This window comes from Cheilinus undulatus, linkage group 15, assembly GCF_018320785.1.
Source record: "Cheilinus undulatus linkage group 15, ASM1832078v1, whole genome shotgun sequence".
NCBI lineage: Eukaryota > Metazoa > Chordata > Actinopteri > Labriformes > Labridae > Cheilinus > Cheilinus undulatus.
The window spans coordinates 1,777,854-1,795,861 of record NC_054879.1 but is presented as its reverse complement, the minus strand read 5'-3'; the positions used below and the strand labels follow the sequence as shown (position 1 = coordinate 1,795,861).

At 42.2% G+C, this 18,008-nt stretch overlaps 1 protein-coding gene across 6 annotated transcripts in view; it reads right to left on the bottom strand.

Annotated features, from left to right (window-relative positions):
- Positions 1-18,008, bottom strand: part of ttn.2 (titin, tandem duplicate 2) — a 268,791-nt gene that overhangs the window by 199,779 nt on the left and 51,004 nt on the right. For all 6 annotated transcript variants that reach the window (XM_041807290.1, XM_041807295.1, XM_041807291.1 and 3 more), the window contains exons 34-37: positions 14,813-15,097; positions 14,602-14,727; positions 14,116-14,304; positions 7,863-7,913 (exon numbers count right to left, since the gene is read on the bottom strand). In XM_041807290.1, coding sequence (XP_041663224.1) covers positions 7,863-7,913; positions 14,116-14,304; positions 14,602-14,727; positions 14,813-15,097 — 651 coding nt within the window. The remainder of the gene's footprint in view (positions 1-7,862; positions 7,914-14,115; positions 14,305-14,601; positions 14,728-14,812; positions 15,098-18,008) is intronic.

Below are 18,008 nucleotides of genomic sequence, written 5' to 3'. Positions count from 1 at the left end.
AGCCTGAGAGTCGGGAAGACTAAGAAAGACACCACTATCCATTGAAGGCTCTGGGATGGATACCAGGTTTTCACTGGTTAGTTTGGCCTGCTGCACTCCAGGCACAAGACCATAGCCCTCACTTATGCCGTCATCCTCTTGTTTAATGTGTTTTGTCACATCTGTCAAATCCTCAACAACAAAAGCCTCCTGAGCATAACTTAAAGCCTCTATAGTGACATCTTCAGCCTCAGTGTGAGTAGAGGAAACCCTTTCAGCCACACTTTGTCTCTCAGGTTCGGTGGTTTCAGAGGTTATTTTATGCTTAACTACTTCTTGAGCTGGGGCAGAAGTTCGAACAGAGTGTTTAGCTGTGGGAACTTTTTCAGTCTGAAAAGGAATGAAACTACTAGTTCTATCAAATGTCCGCACTGTTCCCTCCCTCATCATTTCAACTTCACCAGCCGTTTGCTCAGGAATCTGACTAGGTCTCTGTGGCTTAGGCCTCACCAACTCTGGAGAATCCTGCACTTCCTCTACAAACTGTTTTGGTGCACCGTAGCTTTCTGTTAAAACTGCTCCCTCTTCAGCATCACCAGGAATCACAGAGATACTACCAGCTTCATCCAGAAGCTGTAAGGGAACTTCTGCAGGCATGGTTTCAGGTGCAACTACTTGCTCTTGGGAAATGTCCACAGGAGGTATAAACTCTTCAGGGAAAGGAGCTTCCTGTCTCTGATCCTCTGGAGAGGAGGATGCCATCAAGGCAACTGGTGAGTCGGACTCAAAAGCTTGTTTGATTTGAGAAACCTTGATCACAGCTGCAGATGACGATAGACCACAGCCGGATAGGGTTGGAGGCTCTCTGGACACATTAGGCCTGGATCTTGGGGCTTTCACAGGCACCTCAAATGGAGCTTCTGGTTTATCTTTGGTCTGAATGATATCCTCAGTGTAAGTAATGCCAGCTTTGTAGGATTCAACAGGTTTCTTGACATTCTCATCTAACCCAGCAGGAGACCTACTTACCTTCCTACCTGGCATTTCCTCTGCTGCACTACCACCCTCCGCAAATTGCACAGGCTCTGCAATTTGTAATGAAACATTGGAGATACTTGAAACCTCTCCAAACTTATTTCTAGCAACACATTTGTACACTCCAGCATCAGAATAATTAAAACTACTTATATACAGCCTATACACCTTATCATCTACCTCAAGCCTGTACTTTCCAGCTGCAATTTCAAGGCAAATATCATCATAATACCATGTCACCTCTGGGGCAGGTTCCCCAGTGATAACACATTCTAACACAGCAGCTTTACCCTCAGAACAGCTGATATTCTTCAATTCTCTGATCACACGAGGAGCTTCACTGACCACATCAAAGGAGAAAGTGAATTTGTGTTTCACTGTCTGAGAAGTACCCTCGTCACTTGGCACTTCTGAAGTTTTCTCTGTAACAGCCTGGGGTTTCTCTCCGCTACTTTCCTCTAGCATTCCCAGGACAGGTGTGGGAGCTGTAACTCTGATTTCAACAGGTGAGGACCCTAAAGATTCATCTGTGGAGCGTCTGTGAATCACTGCTTGAGGTACCTGCAGAGTTGCCTTTCCTGAATCCATGTAGGTGGATATTTCCATTTCAGTCCCCTGATATTCCACAGCCTTTCTCTGCTCTTCACTAACTACAACCTGCTGTGTGACCGCTGACTTTCTCACCACTTTCTTGTCAGAAATCTCAAGAGTACCACTGCAGATGGATTTACCATGTTTATTGGTTATGACGCAGTCATATGTTCCCTCATGATCTGTTGTTGGATAGAAGACAGTGAGCTGCGATTTGTTAGATTTACTATTGATATCATAGTCAGGATTGTGGTCTAACGGGTGGCCATCCTTGAGCCAGGTAACCGTGGGCTGAGGATCCCCTTGGAAGTGGCAGGTAAACTCTGACATCTCACCAATTTTTACTTCAATTGATAATATTTCTTTTATAAACACTGGACGGGAGCCTCCAGGAATTGTGTGGCCATCTTTTATGCTCCTAGGCTCTTGCATTTGGGAAATAGCCTCTTCTTTGACTTTCCTGTCATCCTTCTTTATAGCTCCAAGTTCAGGGCCTGCTGTTATATCATGGCCATGTTTTGATTTCACTGAATCTCCTGTTCTTTTCCCTTCTGTCAAACCTACAAACTCCTTCTGTTGTCTCCATCCACTGCTCTCTCTTGTCGTACCTATCTCCTCTTTCATCCTTCTCTCTTCTCTTACATCTGATTGGAAGCGCTGGCTGCCAGATTTATCCACAGTCATTTCATCCCTCTTGCTGCTCTGCCTCCTTTCCACCTCTCTTCCCAGGTCTTCCTGTGGGATTGGGCATGGGGAATGTCTTTTGACTGGGGAAAGTTCTCTTGAGGATCTATGAGGGCTCCCACCCTGAGGAGAGGCAAGTTCTTGTCCCTCAAAAGGCACTCTGGTACGATGGGTTGGTGAATACCTCTGAACTGGTGAAGCTTCACGACCTGCTTTCTCCTTAATGGTTGTTCCAAGATCATAGGAAGTTTCAAAATGGTGTTGTGATCCAGCATATGTAGGGGATCGTTTCTCCAGGAAAGAGGAATCAGGAGAAGGTGATGACTTATTCTCCAAGTCCTGTTTAAGAGGTGAAAATCTTCTTGTTGGCAACGCTCTGTCAGTATGTGGAGCTGGGAGTTCACTGGCCGGGGTTTCATGAGAAACACCACGTTGGGTTTCTCTGTCAACTGGTGGAATACTGGATTCAAATGGTAGCCCAGAGCCAGATTGTTTAGTTTGATTGTCCAAAGTCCACTCAGTCTCCAGCTCAGCTACCTCCTCTTGTTCGACAGCATCTTGTTGCCATTTCAGGATGCGCTGAGCCAGAGCTTCTTCCTCACTTACAAAGTACTCACTGTCCCTTTGCAACCTGGTCTCCCTACCCTCTGTCTGTAAGTCACCACTAGGTGGCCACTGCAGGCGATCATCCTGCTGCTCCTGGAAACTAGCTGGAACCGACTCTCTGAAAAGGACCTCCTCTGTTTTTCCCAGGGTTGTCTTCCTGCTGTGGACTACTTCAGGTTTCTGAACTGATTCTGAGGCAGAAGACTTAACAACAGTTGAATAACCCTCCACCCAGTCCGACTCTGGCGCCACAGCTTGCTCTTGTTCCATCAGAACATCCTGCTGCCATTTCATTATTCTCTGAGTCAAAGCCTCTTCTTCACTGACAAACTTTTCACTCTCATTCTTCAGCTCAGAAATGTTCTCTCTAGACAGCTGAAGCTCACGCTCTTCTTTTGTCTTCTCAAACAACATCTTTTCTGTTCCGCCATGAGTTCTTTGCTCAGACTCAGCTTTCACCTCCGCTGCTCTAGCTCTTAGTCTGGGGGATTTTTGTGTGAGTGTTACTGGTGCCCCAGTTTCAAACTCTTCCTGTTTGCCTCTCATTTTAGCTCTGAGTAAGGGTGGAGGAATTTCCTCATGTTCTACTCTTCCTCTTATTTTAGGTGACTTAGTTGTGGACATGGTGACCTTATCTTTAGTTGCTCTATGTTCTGCTGACTCCTGCTGGCTGTAAATATTCTTCTCAGTCTCCATATACCGAGGCTCTGCCTGATAGGGTATATCAATCTCAGGGTGGGCCATTTCTTCTTCAGACATGATCATGCCTTTCTGCCATTTCCTGATCCGAAGGGCCAGGAGCTTTTCCTCACATTCCATACGTTCAGCTTCGAGGCTTTTCTCATACTGAGCCCTCAGAGACTCCCCTTCACCTTCCTCTTCATATGGGTCAGCTGTTTTAGTTGCTATGTAGCCTGGTGTTGCAGCATCACTAAGGAAGCTTTCTTTGACAGATGTGACTTGTCTTGGCCTTGGGGACCCTTCCGCTCTAGCTTCAGTCCTGGCTTTTGCTTTTGTTGACAATTCATCCATTTCTAGTGCTCTATGTGTTATTCTGGGAGATTTTCTGACCAGCATGATCGGTGTCTTACCCTCCATTTCCTCTACTCTGGTATCGGATGTGGCTGACATTGTAAGCATGGAGGGGGACATTTTCATTTCATCTCCTTTTGCTTTTACTTTAGGTGATCTGGGTGCCAACACAGCTGCTTGGGGATCTGCCAACCTGGCCTTCATTCTAGGTGATTCATAGAAAGAGGAAGGCAAAGCCTCCATTTCTAAAGTTTCTCTTTTCTCTACAATCTCCTGCTGGATTTGAAACTGCCCTGCAGGCTCCATGTACTGAGCCTCTGCTGGTAATGGCAGATCAGTTTCAGGATGAAATGCCTCCTCTTCAGACATGATACTCCCTTGCTGCCATTTCTTGATTCGCAGGGCGAGAAGTTTCTCCTCACACTCCAAGCGCTCAGCTTCCAGGCTCTGTTTATACTGATCTCTCAGTGTCTCTTCGTAAAGCTCAACAGTATCTGCTGTTGCAGCCTTTTCTGGTGGCAGTACTTTACCTAGGAACTTCTCCTTGGCTGATTCTGGCCTGGCTGTCGCCGCGGTTGGCACAGTTTCTTTAGCAGCCCCAACACTAACAGCTTCCCTGCTTGCAGCATACGTCATAGACCCTGGGTATACTGATGTTTCAGCATATGTCATAGACCCTGGGTATACTGATGTTTCAGCGTATGTCGTAGAACCTGGGTATACTGATGCTTCAGCATACGTCATAGACCCTGGGTATACTGATGTTTCAGCGTATGTCATAGACCCTGGGTATACTGATGTTTCAGCATACGTCGTAGAACCTGGGTATACTGATGTTTCAGCATACGTCATAGACCCTGGGTATACTGATGTTTCAGCGTATGTCGTAGAACCTGGGTATACTGATGTTTCAGCGTATGTCGTAGAACCTGGGTATACTGATGTTTCAGCATACATCGTAGAACCTGGGTATACTGATGTTTCAGCATACGTCATAGACCCTGGGTATACTGATGTTTCAGCGTATGTCGTAGAACCTGGGTATACTGATGTTTCAGCATACGTCGTAGAACCTGGGTATACTGATGTTTCAGCGTATGTCGTAGAACCTGGGTATACTGATGTTTCAGCGTATGTCGTAGAACCTGGGTATACTGATGTTTCAGCATACATCGTAGAACCTGGGTATACTGATGTTTCAGCATACGTCGTAGAACCTGGGTATACTGATGTTTCAGCATATGTCGTAGAACCTGGGTATACTGATGTTTCAGCGTATGAAACTTTGGGATGAGAAAGCTGAACCTCAAGCCTTGTTGTCTCCAGATTTTGCTCAGACACGGCACCATGATGACCACTTACCATCTGCTTTACTCTAACATCTGCCTGAGATTCAACAAAACTCTCAACCTCTTTGTGCTCATGTGTCTTTGAGTATTTTGCACTTGGTTTGCCTTCAGTCTCTGGCACCAGTGTTTCAACAAGCTCACCTCTCATGATCTGGATAGCCCTGGTTCTGGACTGAGGCTCAAATGAATGCCTAACACGAGGCTGAGGAGTTTCCTTAGTTGAGGATTTCCCCTGAGACTCCCTGTGACTCTCGTCTGACTCAAAGTGCCGGTTGAATTGCTGGACTTCAGCCATAGAAGCTGGTTTGACCCTGATCCTCTCCATATAATCTGCATAGGTCGGCTCACTAGAGACTGATTCTAAGTCAAACTCTGAGGAGGACATGGTAGAAATAGAAAGTCTCTTCTTCTGTTTGACAGCTTTTTGGAGGGTGGTTAGCTTTGTTCTTACCTCATTGTGAAGACTCTCAGTGTCACTAAATCTCTCACTGTATCTGTCGCTGCACCTATCACTAAACTTGTCACTGAACCTCGCACCTGTGCGCCGGTCACAGTAGATATCGCTGAATCTATCGTTAAAGCGCTCAGACCGGTCAAACATGGGAGGAGGAGATGGGGCACGCTCAGAGGCGGTCTCCAAACGTTGAGTCTCCTTTTCTGTCTCTATCTCCTTTAAACTGGTGCTGGACTTGAAGTAGACAGTACGCAGAAGAGCGTTCTTAGAACGGGATCTCCCCTTATGGACTTTAGACATTCTGTCAAATGGAGACCCTACACACCTGAGGTCAACCCTGATCTTTCTCTCCTTTCTCTCCTCTGCCATGGTGTCCACACTTTCATGGGCTTTGGCAGAGCGCCTAACAAAGCCCAGGTAGTTAGCAGACTGCTCTTCCTTCAGCGATACCAAAAGTGATGCTGTGGATTCAGCAGAACCCTCTGTGTTAAAAGCCATTACTTTATAACTGCCGGAGTCCTTTTCTTTGATACTATCGATAACTAGACTGGTGTTGTGCATGTGCATTCTGCTTTCAGTACAGATTTTACGTCGACGCTCTTTAGGAATAGATCTATTATTATGAAACCAGAGTATAGTTGGTGGAGGGAAGGCAACCACTTTACTTTTTAACTCTACTGGTTGCCCCTCCACGACTGACTGGAACTTGAGCTTCTTGGTGAAAGAAGGTTTCATGTTCTCTGTCCATGAAGTGACGGAGGACGTTCTGCTGGAGCAGCGGTTGGCTGACACCAGGCCGTGATCCGGGAAGTCCTCGGTGTCAGAGAAGGCTCCCCTCAACTGTCGTGTGGTGGTGAGTTCAGTGCTGCTGATCTGCCCTCCCTCTTTGTTGTCATGATAAAACAGCTCTGAAAAAAGAAACGGACAACCGTCAGAACAACCTAGCCTCCAGGGGTAAAACCAGAGAAAGGATTTGAATGAATCAATGGAATATTAATTGCATGCTGGCAGTCACAATGCAATAAAAAATAATTTCACTCACCATATTTGTTCGAATAAACGCAAGACTTGATTCTTTTTATTAGAAACCTGCAGGAAGTTTTGATCCTTCGTCTGTGGAAATTTCTTCAAAACATAAATTATTTTATTATTAAAATGCATAAATCCAAGATGGGCTGCTAACATTCGATTATTTTACTTTATGAAGATTGCTTTGACTTCATTCTAAAATATTCCTTACCTGACTTGCAGACAGGAGAATAAACGCCCTTTCTAATCCTTAAACTTACAAACAAATAATGCATAAAATAAGTGAGAAACAAAGCTCCCCATACATATCTAAAGTCCAAAAGTTAAACAAATCAAGCTGTAAATTGGGTGAGAAGGCGTTTATTCGAACTAATATAGTTTACTGGTGTTATTTAAAAGGCAAACCACAGGAATCACATCCCAACTATCTGCAAGCCAGGCTAAGAAATATTTTGCAGGAGGAAGGTATCAGTTCCCGATGCAGTAAACCTCCATATCTTTTAAAGGGCATTTCAAGTCTGGAGACTTTAAAAGATACATATCCTGAGCCTTTTCTTGGAAAAGATCAGAGGAACCTTCATGCCAAAAATTAAACGACTTTTGGATGCAAGTGTCAAAAACTGGTACAAGCAAGTTCTACCAGTGCTCGCCTGGGAAAACCATGAATTATCAACAGAATAAGAGCAGGTAGAAACAAGTAGACAACAAGAATTTACCAACAAGATACATAAAAACACATTAAGATTACATGCAACTGTGAGATTTCATAGATTATTGAAAAGGGACAGTTCAACCAAATGTTATATTTACTGTAAAAGTAGTCTGTAAACACAGGCCAACTGTAGTCCAAAAATCCACAACACATGCACCCAACATCTCTGTTTTATGTCCACATTCTCAACCACTTCTCCACGTTAAAACCATCTTCACGGAGACAAAGCTTGGATCACAGTTACCTGGAGATAGACTACTATTATAGTCAAAACCAAAGTCAAGCGCACATCCAGTTTAACTGTCCCTTTTAACCGTGTTTGCTCCTAATGTGTGTGCTGTTTTCTGATGGTTTTGATAAAAAGATGAGCAGGAATCTGACGTGAACCTACCTTTGACCTCTTGCTCAATCTTGGTTTCAATGTGTTCCATCACACGGATCACTGTGAAGGAAAGACAGGATATTAATGAGAATAAAGACCACAGAACTGGATTTCAACCTCTGTCTTTGGCTTTATGGGACTCAAGTTTATTTACCCTCTACAGTTTGGTTTCTTTAAGCTTGTTCATGAAGTGAGGAAAGAATAAAATAATATCCTCCTTTTTCTTTTGATAAAACCTCAGAACATGAAACTACAAAGAGATTATCCCCAGATAGTCAAAAAGCCTAACCCTAACCCTCCTCTGCACCTTACTAAATGGCAAAAAGTGACTCTTGTGCTTCAGTTTTTTCTTTGGATTCGCCTGTGTGATAGATCTATTGAAACACCCTTTGCACATTATTGTGAGCACCTGTGAACAGGCTGAAGCACCAAGAGACTCCCTCTGCCATAAAAAGACATAAAACAATCAGGGGACACCCCTAAAACATCATATTGACCATCTCTAAAGGATCTAACTGCATACGGTAAATATATCTGAGTCCCAATTCTCTGCCAAAGACCCTCTGTTCTAACAACCTGGACTTTGAGGTGAGAAACACAATAATGCAAACATTCATCTGTAAGAAAAAAGGTGACAAACTCAGAGGAAGCAAAAGAAGACGTAAGGTTCATGCGATGTGCAGTTTCCCTATACAGGAGAGGAGAGGAAGGAGAGGACGAGAAGATGAAGGAGGGCAGAGAAATGAGTGTGATCCTGTGCAGGTGAGGATGAGGAAGGTGGCAACAAAGAAGTGAAGAAAACCTCAGGATTCAAACAAAGTGCTGCATTCATGAACAAAGTGGTTCGACGTTCTTGAAGAGGGAGATTAGTCACATCAGAGGAGGTCTGACAGATATCCTCATCATAATTTTCAGTGTAACTTTCAAGAAAACAAGAGACTAAGCTTTAGGTGGAGATGCATGGTTGCACTGTTTACATTTCAACAGGAATAAGCACAAAACAATCGGGATTTTGTATTGGCATACTCTAAGATTTTGGCTGTTAATTACAAATAATGTAGGGACCAAAACTATAATAGTTTCTGATTTTTCTTTAAATTTTAGTGTCATTAAGCTTTTAAATTTTGTTTTAAGGGTTAATTAGTTCCGACTGCTGGATCGTACTTTAACCTTTCTAACCTTGGTAAATACTTAAATATAATCTTATGTTTCCATCTAATTTATTTTGTTGAATTAACAACAATTCAACAGATTCTGAGTGCCCTCTAGTGGAGTAGAAAACGGTCAAGTTCTTCACAGAGTCATATCAGTGGGTTTATGATGTGAGGCTGGGATGCTGAGTAGAATGTGGCTAAAGTTAGCAGCTAGCTCCACCAGCTTTTGTTCCTCGTTGCAGATTAATAACGTGCTTAATGTGATCACTCTCTTTTGGCTGAGTGGTTATACATGACTGTAACCCTAAACAGCACACATTATACTTTCTTTCCCTTTCTTGTTGGAAATACTGCCATACCAAGCCGTTTATGAGAAGATAACCACTAAGCCTCACAGGTCCAGCAGAGAGCTGGTGTAAAAACACTTTATTACAGTTTTAAAAGAGCATTTGACCGTGACTTGAGGTCTGTATTTAGAAAAAGATGCGTAATAATTAGATTAGCTGCCCTCGTGAAACTTGCACCAGCTATTTTGATATCCAAAAATAAACATTTAGCCAGAAAACTACACGCATCCCTGCTCATAGCATGTCGGTGATGACTGGTCAACTACAACCATGTAGTTTGTTTTATCTGTCGGTCTAGTCATGGTACAAATTTCTGGCTCCATGGTCACTGAATCTGGCACAGAGACCATCATCACAGACCAAAAGATCATGAAATCCAACTTTGGCATAAGTTATAAGCAGCAAAAGGTAGCACATTCAAAAACTTGCTCCCTGGTGATGAACTTCCATCTTTTATGCAGCACCTTTATGCAGATGAACCCTTATTTACCTATCTAAATATTTCTCAAATAACAGCAGGTTATGGAAGATTTACTGCTCAGTTCATGGATTGGTGCCATTTTTGTTTTATCTTTCTGATATTTCACTCATCACTGGTTTATCACTAATATTTAATTGGAGATGCACGATAATCATTGGTGCCGATAAATTATCAGGCGATATTGCATATATTTTACATATTTACATATATGAGACCCCCTGTTAACCACCAGAGAAGAAGAGGAAGCAATCTCAGTGCTAAGAGGCTAACAAAGGTTAGCAACACAGTGGGACTGGTGGAGTTATTCAGTATTTACGGGGAGGATAACACGACAATGTTTGCAAAATTTGCCCAGCAAAGATCCCGAAGAGTGGAAAACAGTCCTCGAGTTTTAACACAACGGATCTTAAAAGTCACTTACAAGTCTTCCTCCTAACAACGTTAAAACTAGCATTAGCCGTGGGCATTAGGACCAAGCCAAAGGCTAAAACAACGCAGGATGCTGATTGAGCAGGCACTGGAAACTGCAGAAAGTTTGTCAGAGCCAAAAGTCAACGCTATAACAACAAAATCAGTCTGACAGTCTCCTGATCCACCGCTACTCTCACACACGTATCTCTGCCTTCTCTGGTTGATGTGGTTTATCAGTCTGATCGACGTTAGGAAAGAAGTTTAGCCACAGACCACGGTGGACTTAACATTCTTAAACTATCTCTGATATGCCTTATGACAGAGCATATTTTATTCTTTGTGTAAAACATCAGCTCTCTTTAATTCTGACTTATGCAGCAAACACAAAAAAGGGACCCCCAAACATCACCATTTGTTAATCATGACAGCCTGTTACCATCTAGTTTCATGTCTGATTTGACATGAGTCAGCTGAATCCTTGTTTAGTTGATTGAAATGTCAGATTTGTCCACTTGTAAAAATACTTAAATTTATTTTAAGGGAAAAGGGGAAAATCTGGTTGTGTATGTTGTACTTGGTACACAAATGTTGAACTAAAAAAATAACAAAAATAACAGCCGTAAAGTCAGAATTGATCTGTCATCAGTTTTTATCAGTTATCAGCCATCAGGAGTAGGAAATTATCAGCTATCTGTATCGGTTAAAAAAATTACTTGTCGTGCATCACTAATTTTAATAGTCTTTTCTTAAATAAATTACTGTTAGTTTGATTTATCAGTTTTGTTGTTTCTTAAACTTTTATCTTAACGCTCAATCTTTGCACACGTCAGGTTATTTAAAAATTTCAGATTAAAGTTTTTTTATGGATGAAACCATTTACATAAATGGTTAGAATTACTGTTTAATATTTGATTATTATTTAGGTCTTTGTGGCATGTTCTATGGTTTTTCTCTTGTGTTGTTAACCAACTTTTTCTGATGTTGCCAGAGAAATCTAATTCTAATTATGATGGGGCTTTCTCTGGTGGCATACAGGCTCGACACACGTATAGAGCTCACTTTAATGAATGTATTATTTATTGAACAGGAGTGCTGGGACATCCTGTGACGTGTTTTGGACTGAGACGATAGTGATGAGGGTCAGAGAGGGTGAATTAATCTCACAGGAGGACACAGGGTTTATTTCAGGGAGGTTTCAGAGGGAGTCTGGCTGCAGTCCAGGGATCCAGACGTTACCTTCTTCTTCTTTGGTTACAGTCAGAGTGGCAGAACATGCCGCCTCTCCTGCGTTATTCACCGCCCTGCAGGTGTACTGCCCCGCATGCTCAGAGAAAGCGTCAACGATGATAAGCATGGCGGTGTTGGACACCTCGTCAAAGTGAAACACCACGTTCTTGGTGGGCCGGACTGGCTGGCGGTTGTGGAACCAGCTGATCTCTGGTTTGGGCATGCCGGACACACACGCCTGAAAGCGAGCCACCTCCCCGTGTGGTACGGTGCAGCTCGTGATTGGCTGGATGAATACCGGCTTTTGGCCGATGGAGGGTTTCTTTATGCTGGTGATGCTGGTGGAGACGTGCCACTGAGACTCGGCACAACTGTCCACGGTTTGTGTTTGTCCTGAAAGAAGCATTTTCATGACTTTGTGTGGCTTTTTATTTGATTTTACTCATCCCAGTCAGAGCAGTTTGGGTGATTCGTAAATCAGTCTGATCTTATAAGAACCTCAAACTCTTTCTTAAATCTGAAGCAAATAAACTTTTACAACTTTAGTAGTTGGTTTAAACACCTGAAACAGCCACGTTGGAGTTTTACTGCCAAGCCTTTATTTTCTTCTTTAGACTTGATTAGCTGGTGGCTGCTTAGAAAATCATATAAATGCTGTAATTCAACAAAAATGAAGCATTTTTTTGTCAGAATCACTGAACTGATCATCACTGGGATGTCAAATCAAAAGTCATGTTGAAGTTTTGTAAAAGCAAATTTTCCCCAAAATCGCTGGCTAAAATGAAAACAAAGAGGTAAAAAACATGCATGAAAACATCTCTGTGAAAAGAGCATTGCATGAGGATGCATTGGTGTCAAAAGCTCAAACAGAGGGAATTATTATCCACACAGAACAATTATTGTCATTATCCTTTAACCACACATGTGATGGGATGTGTTTTAAAGTTTCAGTTCTGGTTTCAAACAGAACACGTAAAATTTAGACAGGAGACCAATGAAGGAAAAACTAAATCAAAACACTGACCACTTATAGGTCCATTAACCACCAATCAGAGAGCCCCTCTCTTAAAGCACCCAATAAGGCAGAGCTACTTCCTGTTAAACAAATGTCCTCCCTAGGCCGAGTCTTTTCTGTGCATGTTGATAAAACTGTGATATTACTTTGGTTCCTTCATCATGGCTAAAAAGTTTGTTTAGGGTGTCTGCAGGAGTGACTGGTGACATCCACTCTGTAAGGAGCAGGAATATTTTTCATCCTGTTTTCTGAACTGAAGCCCAATTATGGAAAATACCTTCTCTGGATTCAACTCATCACGCATTTCAACCCATCCCCAATCACACAGAATACTGACACCAGATCGAAGGGAAGAGGAAGTATTAGACTGCTGACAGGATGTGATCATGGTAAGGAGCTTGTTTGTGAGCTGTAAGGTATGCTATTACTGGTTGGTGGTGCTTCCTGATTTGCTTGGCTCTCATTGGCTATTGTTCTAGCCAGTGAGAGTGAGGCCTGGAGGCCTGGAGGCCTGATCTGGAATCCAATCACTGAGAGGTGTAAATCAGAATTGCACTGAGTGTAGCACGACTCAGGTGAGAAATGCAGGTGGAGAAGAACTACTGGTGATTGTTTCTGAGTTCAAAACTAATAAATCTGATTTTCTCCAAAAATGGCAAATTTATCATAGAAGCCAGAGGAAATTTACTCAATATAAAATGCTCAGCAGATATCACTACACCACTAATAGCTAGGGAATAACCAAAGACAGTTTGTGTTGGAAGCGCAAAACAGAAAGTGGCACTTGTATCCATGCTTTATGGGAACGCCGAACAGACTACCCATTATGGATTAGTGTTTTGGACCTGACAGAAGATTGGTTAAAATGTGATCTGCAGTGATTGCCACAGCTATTTCTCCTCAAAGATAAAACATGTGTCTCTAATATCAGCTAGCATTTATTTAGAGTTTCAACAACTGGTTTGACAACAGTTAATTCTGGAGGGAGCCAAAAACTCTGAAAATGTGGAAAGAAGGCATGATTTTATAAAGAACCTGATCTTTTTAGGATGTTGGATTGTTAAACCACTTACATGTATTTAAAAATGATAATGCATTTATGATGCTTCTGCATTATTGTATCCAATATCTGTTTTTTTTTTTTTTACACGTCTACTATCATTAAAGAAAATGAAAAATAAAAATGGATTTAAATGTCTACAACTATCTTCATGAAGTTAGAATATGTACAAAATACCTGAAAACAATATAGTGGTTAAATATAAGAGAAAAAGGCTGAACATTACTGTAAAATACGTGAGCAGAGATAACATTTCCCTACATAATGGAAGACTCTGTATTTACTGTGTTTTCAGGTTTCCCCTCATTGTTCACCATTCTGATATTTCACATGTTGGAAGCTGACAGCAGCCGTGGTTTGTATAAGGTTAACTGAAAATTACTCAGCCAAGCAATCGGTCAATCTGCTTATTTTACACTGATCTGCTCTATTTTTTGTGTTGATTCGACCAAAAGCTGCAGTGAAATTAGAAGAATGGACTACCATGTTGAACTGTTCATGGCTGCTGTCATCTTCTTTAATTCAACATTCTAACAGATTTTCTTTCATTTCCAGAAACAAACGTACCGTCCAGTGTGAGAGTGGCTGAGCAGGAAGTGGTGCCGGCGCTGTTCATGGCGACACAGGTGTACTCGCCCTCGTCCTCCGGGTAGACTCTGGAGATCTCCAGCTGGCAGCTGTTGTCAAACTGAGACATCCTGAAGAAGTCAGACTGCTTGATCTCCTTCTCTCGGTGGAACCAGCTGATCTTCACGTCTGGATAGAGAAAAACAGGAACATTACACCTCAGTGGTTGGCTTTTAGACACTCAAAGATCAGAGATGTTGTCTGCCAAGTGTTTGAGCAGGTAGAGAACACCTGAGGGTTAAATGAAGGTAACACGAAAGTAGCAAAAGCTGCAGTTCCTCTGGTGTCCACTTGAGGCTGTTCTTACAGTGAGTCAGTCCCCTCAGAGCTCCATGTTCTACTTCATGATGCATAAATACCCTCACATATTTACACTGTTTTAAAGCTGTATCACCACATACTGTTGTCATTAGCCTGTTTCCCTACCGTCTCCACGGACTCTGCATTGGAAGCGAGCCGGTTCTCCCTCGTGGGCAGAGGTGCTGGTGATCGGTGAGATGACGACAGGAGGAGCGACGGTGGCAGCCGAATCTGGTGACACCACTTCTGACACTAAAACATAGAGACATGGATCAACACAAGTCCTGTGTGTAGATTTAAAACTTCCTTCTCTTCCCGTTTCTTCCTTCTGTCTTACCTTCCACATTCAGCGTGGCGGTGCTCGTGGCGGTGCCGTAGTCGTTCTTGGCCTCACAGTTGTAGACGGCGGCGTCCTCGGGGAAGACTTCGATAAGCAGCAGCGAGTGCTCGTTTCCGTCGTGGAGGAATTTGCACTTGAAGCCCGGGGAGAGAGCCTGGGAGTTTTTATACCAGAAGACCTGTGGCTGGGGAACGCCACTCACCTGTACAGAGAAGCGGGCGGGTTTACCCGCCTCCACTGACTGAGGTTCCATGTGGCGGAGAATCTGAGGAGGCTCAGGGACTGGAGAGAGGAGAGGAGACGGGAAGTATTTTAGTATTTTCTCAATGTGTGGTTGGACAAATGCAAACATAACAGTCAACATTTATTAAACACATTTCAATAACAGTAAGTAGATTTTTTTCTCCAAAATCTCTATATTCATTTAAAAAGTGACAATTTCAGTGTTTTTGAAAAGGGGTCTGAAAAGTTTCGTAAAGTTTTCAAAGAGAGAGAAATTCTTAATTATTATGATTGTAACAGGCGTGCCTTTTTATGGACCCTCCCACTGGTTCAACGGCCCGAACCAACCTCTGTTTCATGGAAACCCACACTTCTGAGGCCTGCTCTGTTCAGCTAAACCCACCTCTGTGCCCTCTTTCTCAAAACTCTTTCTTGTTTTGAACTGAAGACTGATCAATAAAAACGGCAGGATGCGCTCTAGTGTTGATTCCAGCACACACGTGCATTCTGGGACCGCTGCCAGTGTGAGCAGGAAGTGCCTTTTTCAGTACATTTCTCCCTCATTATGAGAAGTTTATGAATCAAAACAAAACATCAGTTTAGTAAATACCAGTGCTCCTAAACTTTTTTCAATCAAAATAAAGACTTTCCAAGACCCTTTGAAGACCTGAACTGAGAAAAATTAAAACCACTTCTGAGATGTCCTGGTACAAAGGACCAGGACTGAATTGTCACATGTAATGATCTGTTTGAAATGTCTACAGGAAAAAGACATTTCTGGATCAATAATGCCCAAATTTGACAATATCATAATATGACACCTATTCATAACATATTTTCAGGCGTGCTAACCTCATGCTAAACAGTTTCATTATCTAAAAGAAGAATTACATTTTTTTTGTTGTCACGGAGCACCTGTCAAGATAAGGGGTCCTGTACGCATTTTTAGTGGGCAACTTGAATACTGAGAGTTGTAACACAAACTGGAACATGTATAAAATAAGTGGTTTTCCTGGTGAATTTTTAAACTCAAAGAGTCTCAAAATGCAGACATCTAGGATATCTAGTGAGCTTTTCAGTCCAATATGCATGAGAGATACAAATATCTTTCCAAGAAGATGAACTGGTTTGAGGGTTTCTTTTAAGACTTTTCAAAGATCTGCAGGAACCCTGAAGTACCCCTTATGAGGGGCTGTTTTAACAGAACAGAGCCCTCAACTCCAGACTAGAAGTAAACAGCAGTGCTGGTCTATACTCATCGTTGTGTTTTTGTTTTGGTCCAGATCCGGTGGGAAAATCTTACAAACTGTGCATTCAAATGCATCCAAAGCTCATCAGTAACATGATTTGTTAGTTTCAGTCAGAACAGACCCCCTGACCCCCACATCACGAAATTAGAATTATGATGCATTATTTAAGAAAATTAATCACCTTTTGAATATTGTTAGACCAAATGTTCTTTACTATCTGAATACTAGTATATCAGTAACAGCTGATATTTGCATTTTCAAATGATAAATAAGATAAAGAACATTTAAAAAATATTTTACAAATCCAAAAATCAACTGAAATTTAAGTCAAAGGTTGGTCAGCATTGAAATGTATTTCATTTTACTTTTAGAAAATTAAATCCTGTCTGTCTATTCTAATATTTGAGATAGTCCTCCAATAATAATAATAATAACTACCACTGAAAAGTAAAGCTGCACATTTAAAAAACCAAAGGGAATTAGCATAATACCAGGGCCTAGAGCAGGGAGCGGCCCTGATTTGTTCCTGTGGGCCATCATATGTAATCCTGTCAACAACTGACAACTGATCTATATCTGAGGTTATACAGTGCCGTGAAAAAGTATTTCCCCCCTTTCTGCTTCCTGAGTTTTTTGCATATTTATCACACTTAAATAAACTAATTTCTATATTTCACAAAGACAACCCAAGTAAATAGAAAATACAGTTTCTAAATGATAACTTATTTCTTTAAGGGGGAGAAAATCCAAACCTCTCTGTCCCTGTGTGAAAAAGTAATCGCCCCTGAACCTAATAACTGGTTTTTCCACCCTTGGCAGCAATAACTGAAATCAAGCATTTGTAATAACTTTATTTTAATTTTATTTATTTTGAGCCATTCAGAGGTGGACTTGCTGGTGTGTTTCAGGTCGTTGTCCTGCTCCATAACCCAAGAGTGCTTGAGCTTGAGGTCATGAACTGATGGTTGGACGTTGGTCTTCAGGATTTTCTGGTAGACAGCAGAATTCATGGTTCCATCAATCACAGCAAGTGTTCCAGGTCCTGGTCCAGACCATCACACTGCCACCACCATGTTTGACTGTTGGCATGATGTTCTTTTGATCAAATGCTGTGTTAGTTTGACTCCAGATGTAACGGGACGCACACCTTCCAGAAAGTTCTACTTTTGTCTGGGCAGTTCATAGAATATTTCCCAGAAGTCTTGGGGATCATCAGGATGTTTTCAGTCAAGTGTGAGACGAGCCTTTGTGTTCTTTTTTGTCAGCAGTGGTTTTGGCCTTGGAACTCTCCCATGATGCCATTGTTGCCCAGTCTCTTTCTGATGGCTGAGTCATGAACTCTGACCTTAACTGAGGCCAGTGAGGCCTGCTGGTCTTTGGATGTGGTTCTGGGTTCTTCTGGGCCCTCCTGGATGAGTTGTCGTTGCCTTTTGGAGTCATGTTGGTTGGCCGACCACTCCTGGGAAGGTTCATCACTGTTCCCAGTTTTCTCCATTTGTGGATAATGGCTCTGACCGTGGTTCTCTGGAGTCCCAAAGCCTTAGAAATGTCTCTGTAACCTTTTCCAGACTGATAGATTTCAGTCACTTTGTTTCTCATTTGCTCTTTAATGTCTTTGGATGGTGGCCTGATGCGTTTCTCTCTGAGGTCTTGTAGCCTACTTCACTTTGTCTGACAGCTTCTATTTAAGGGATTTCTACATTCAGCTAATCTGGAGGTAA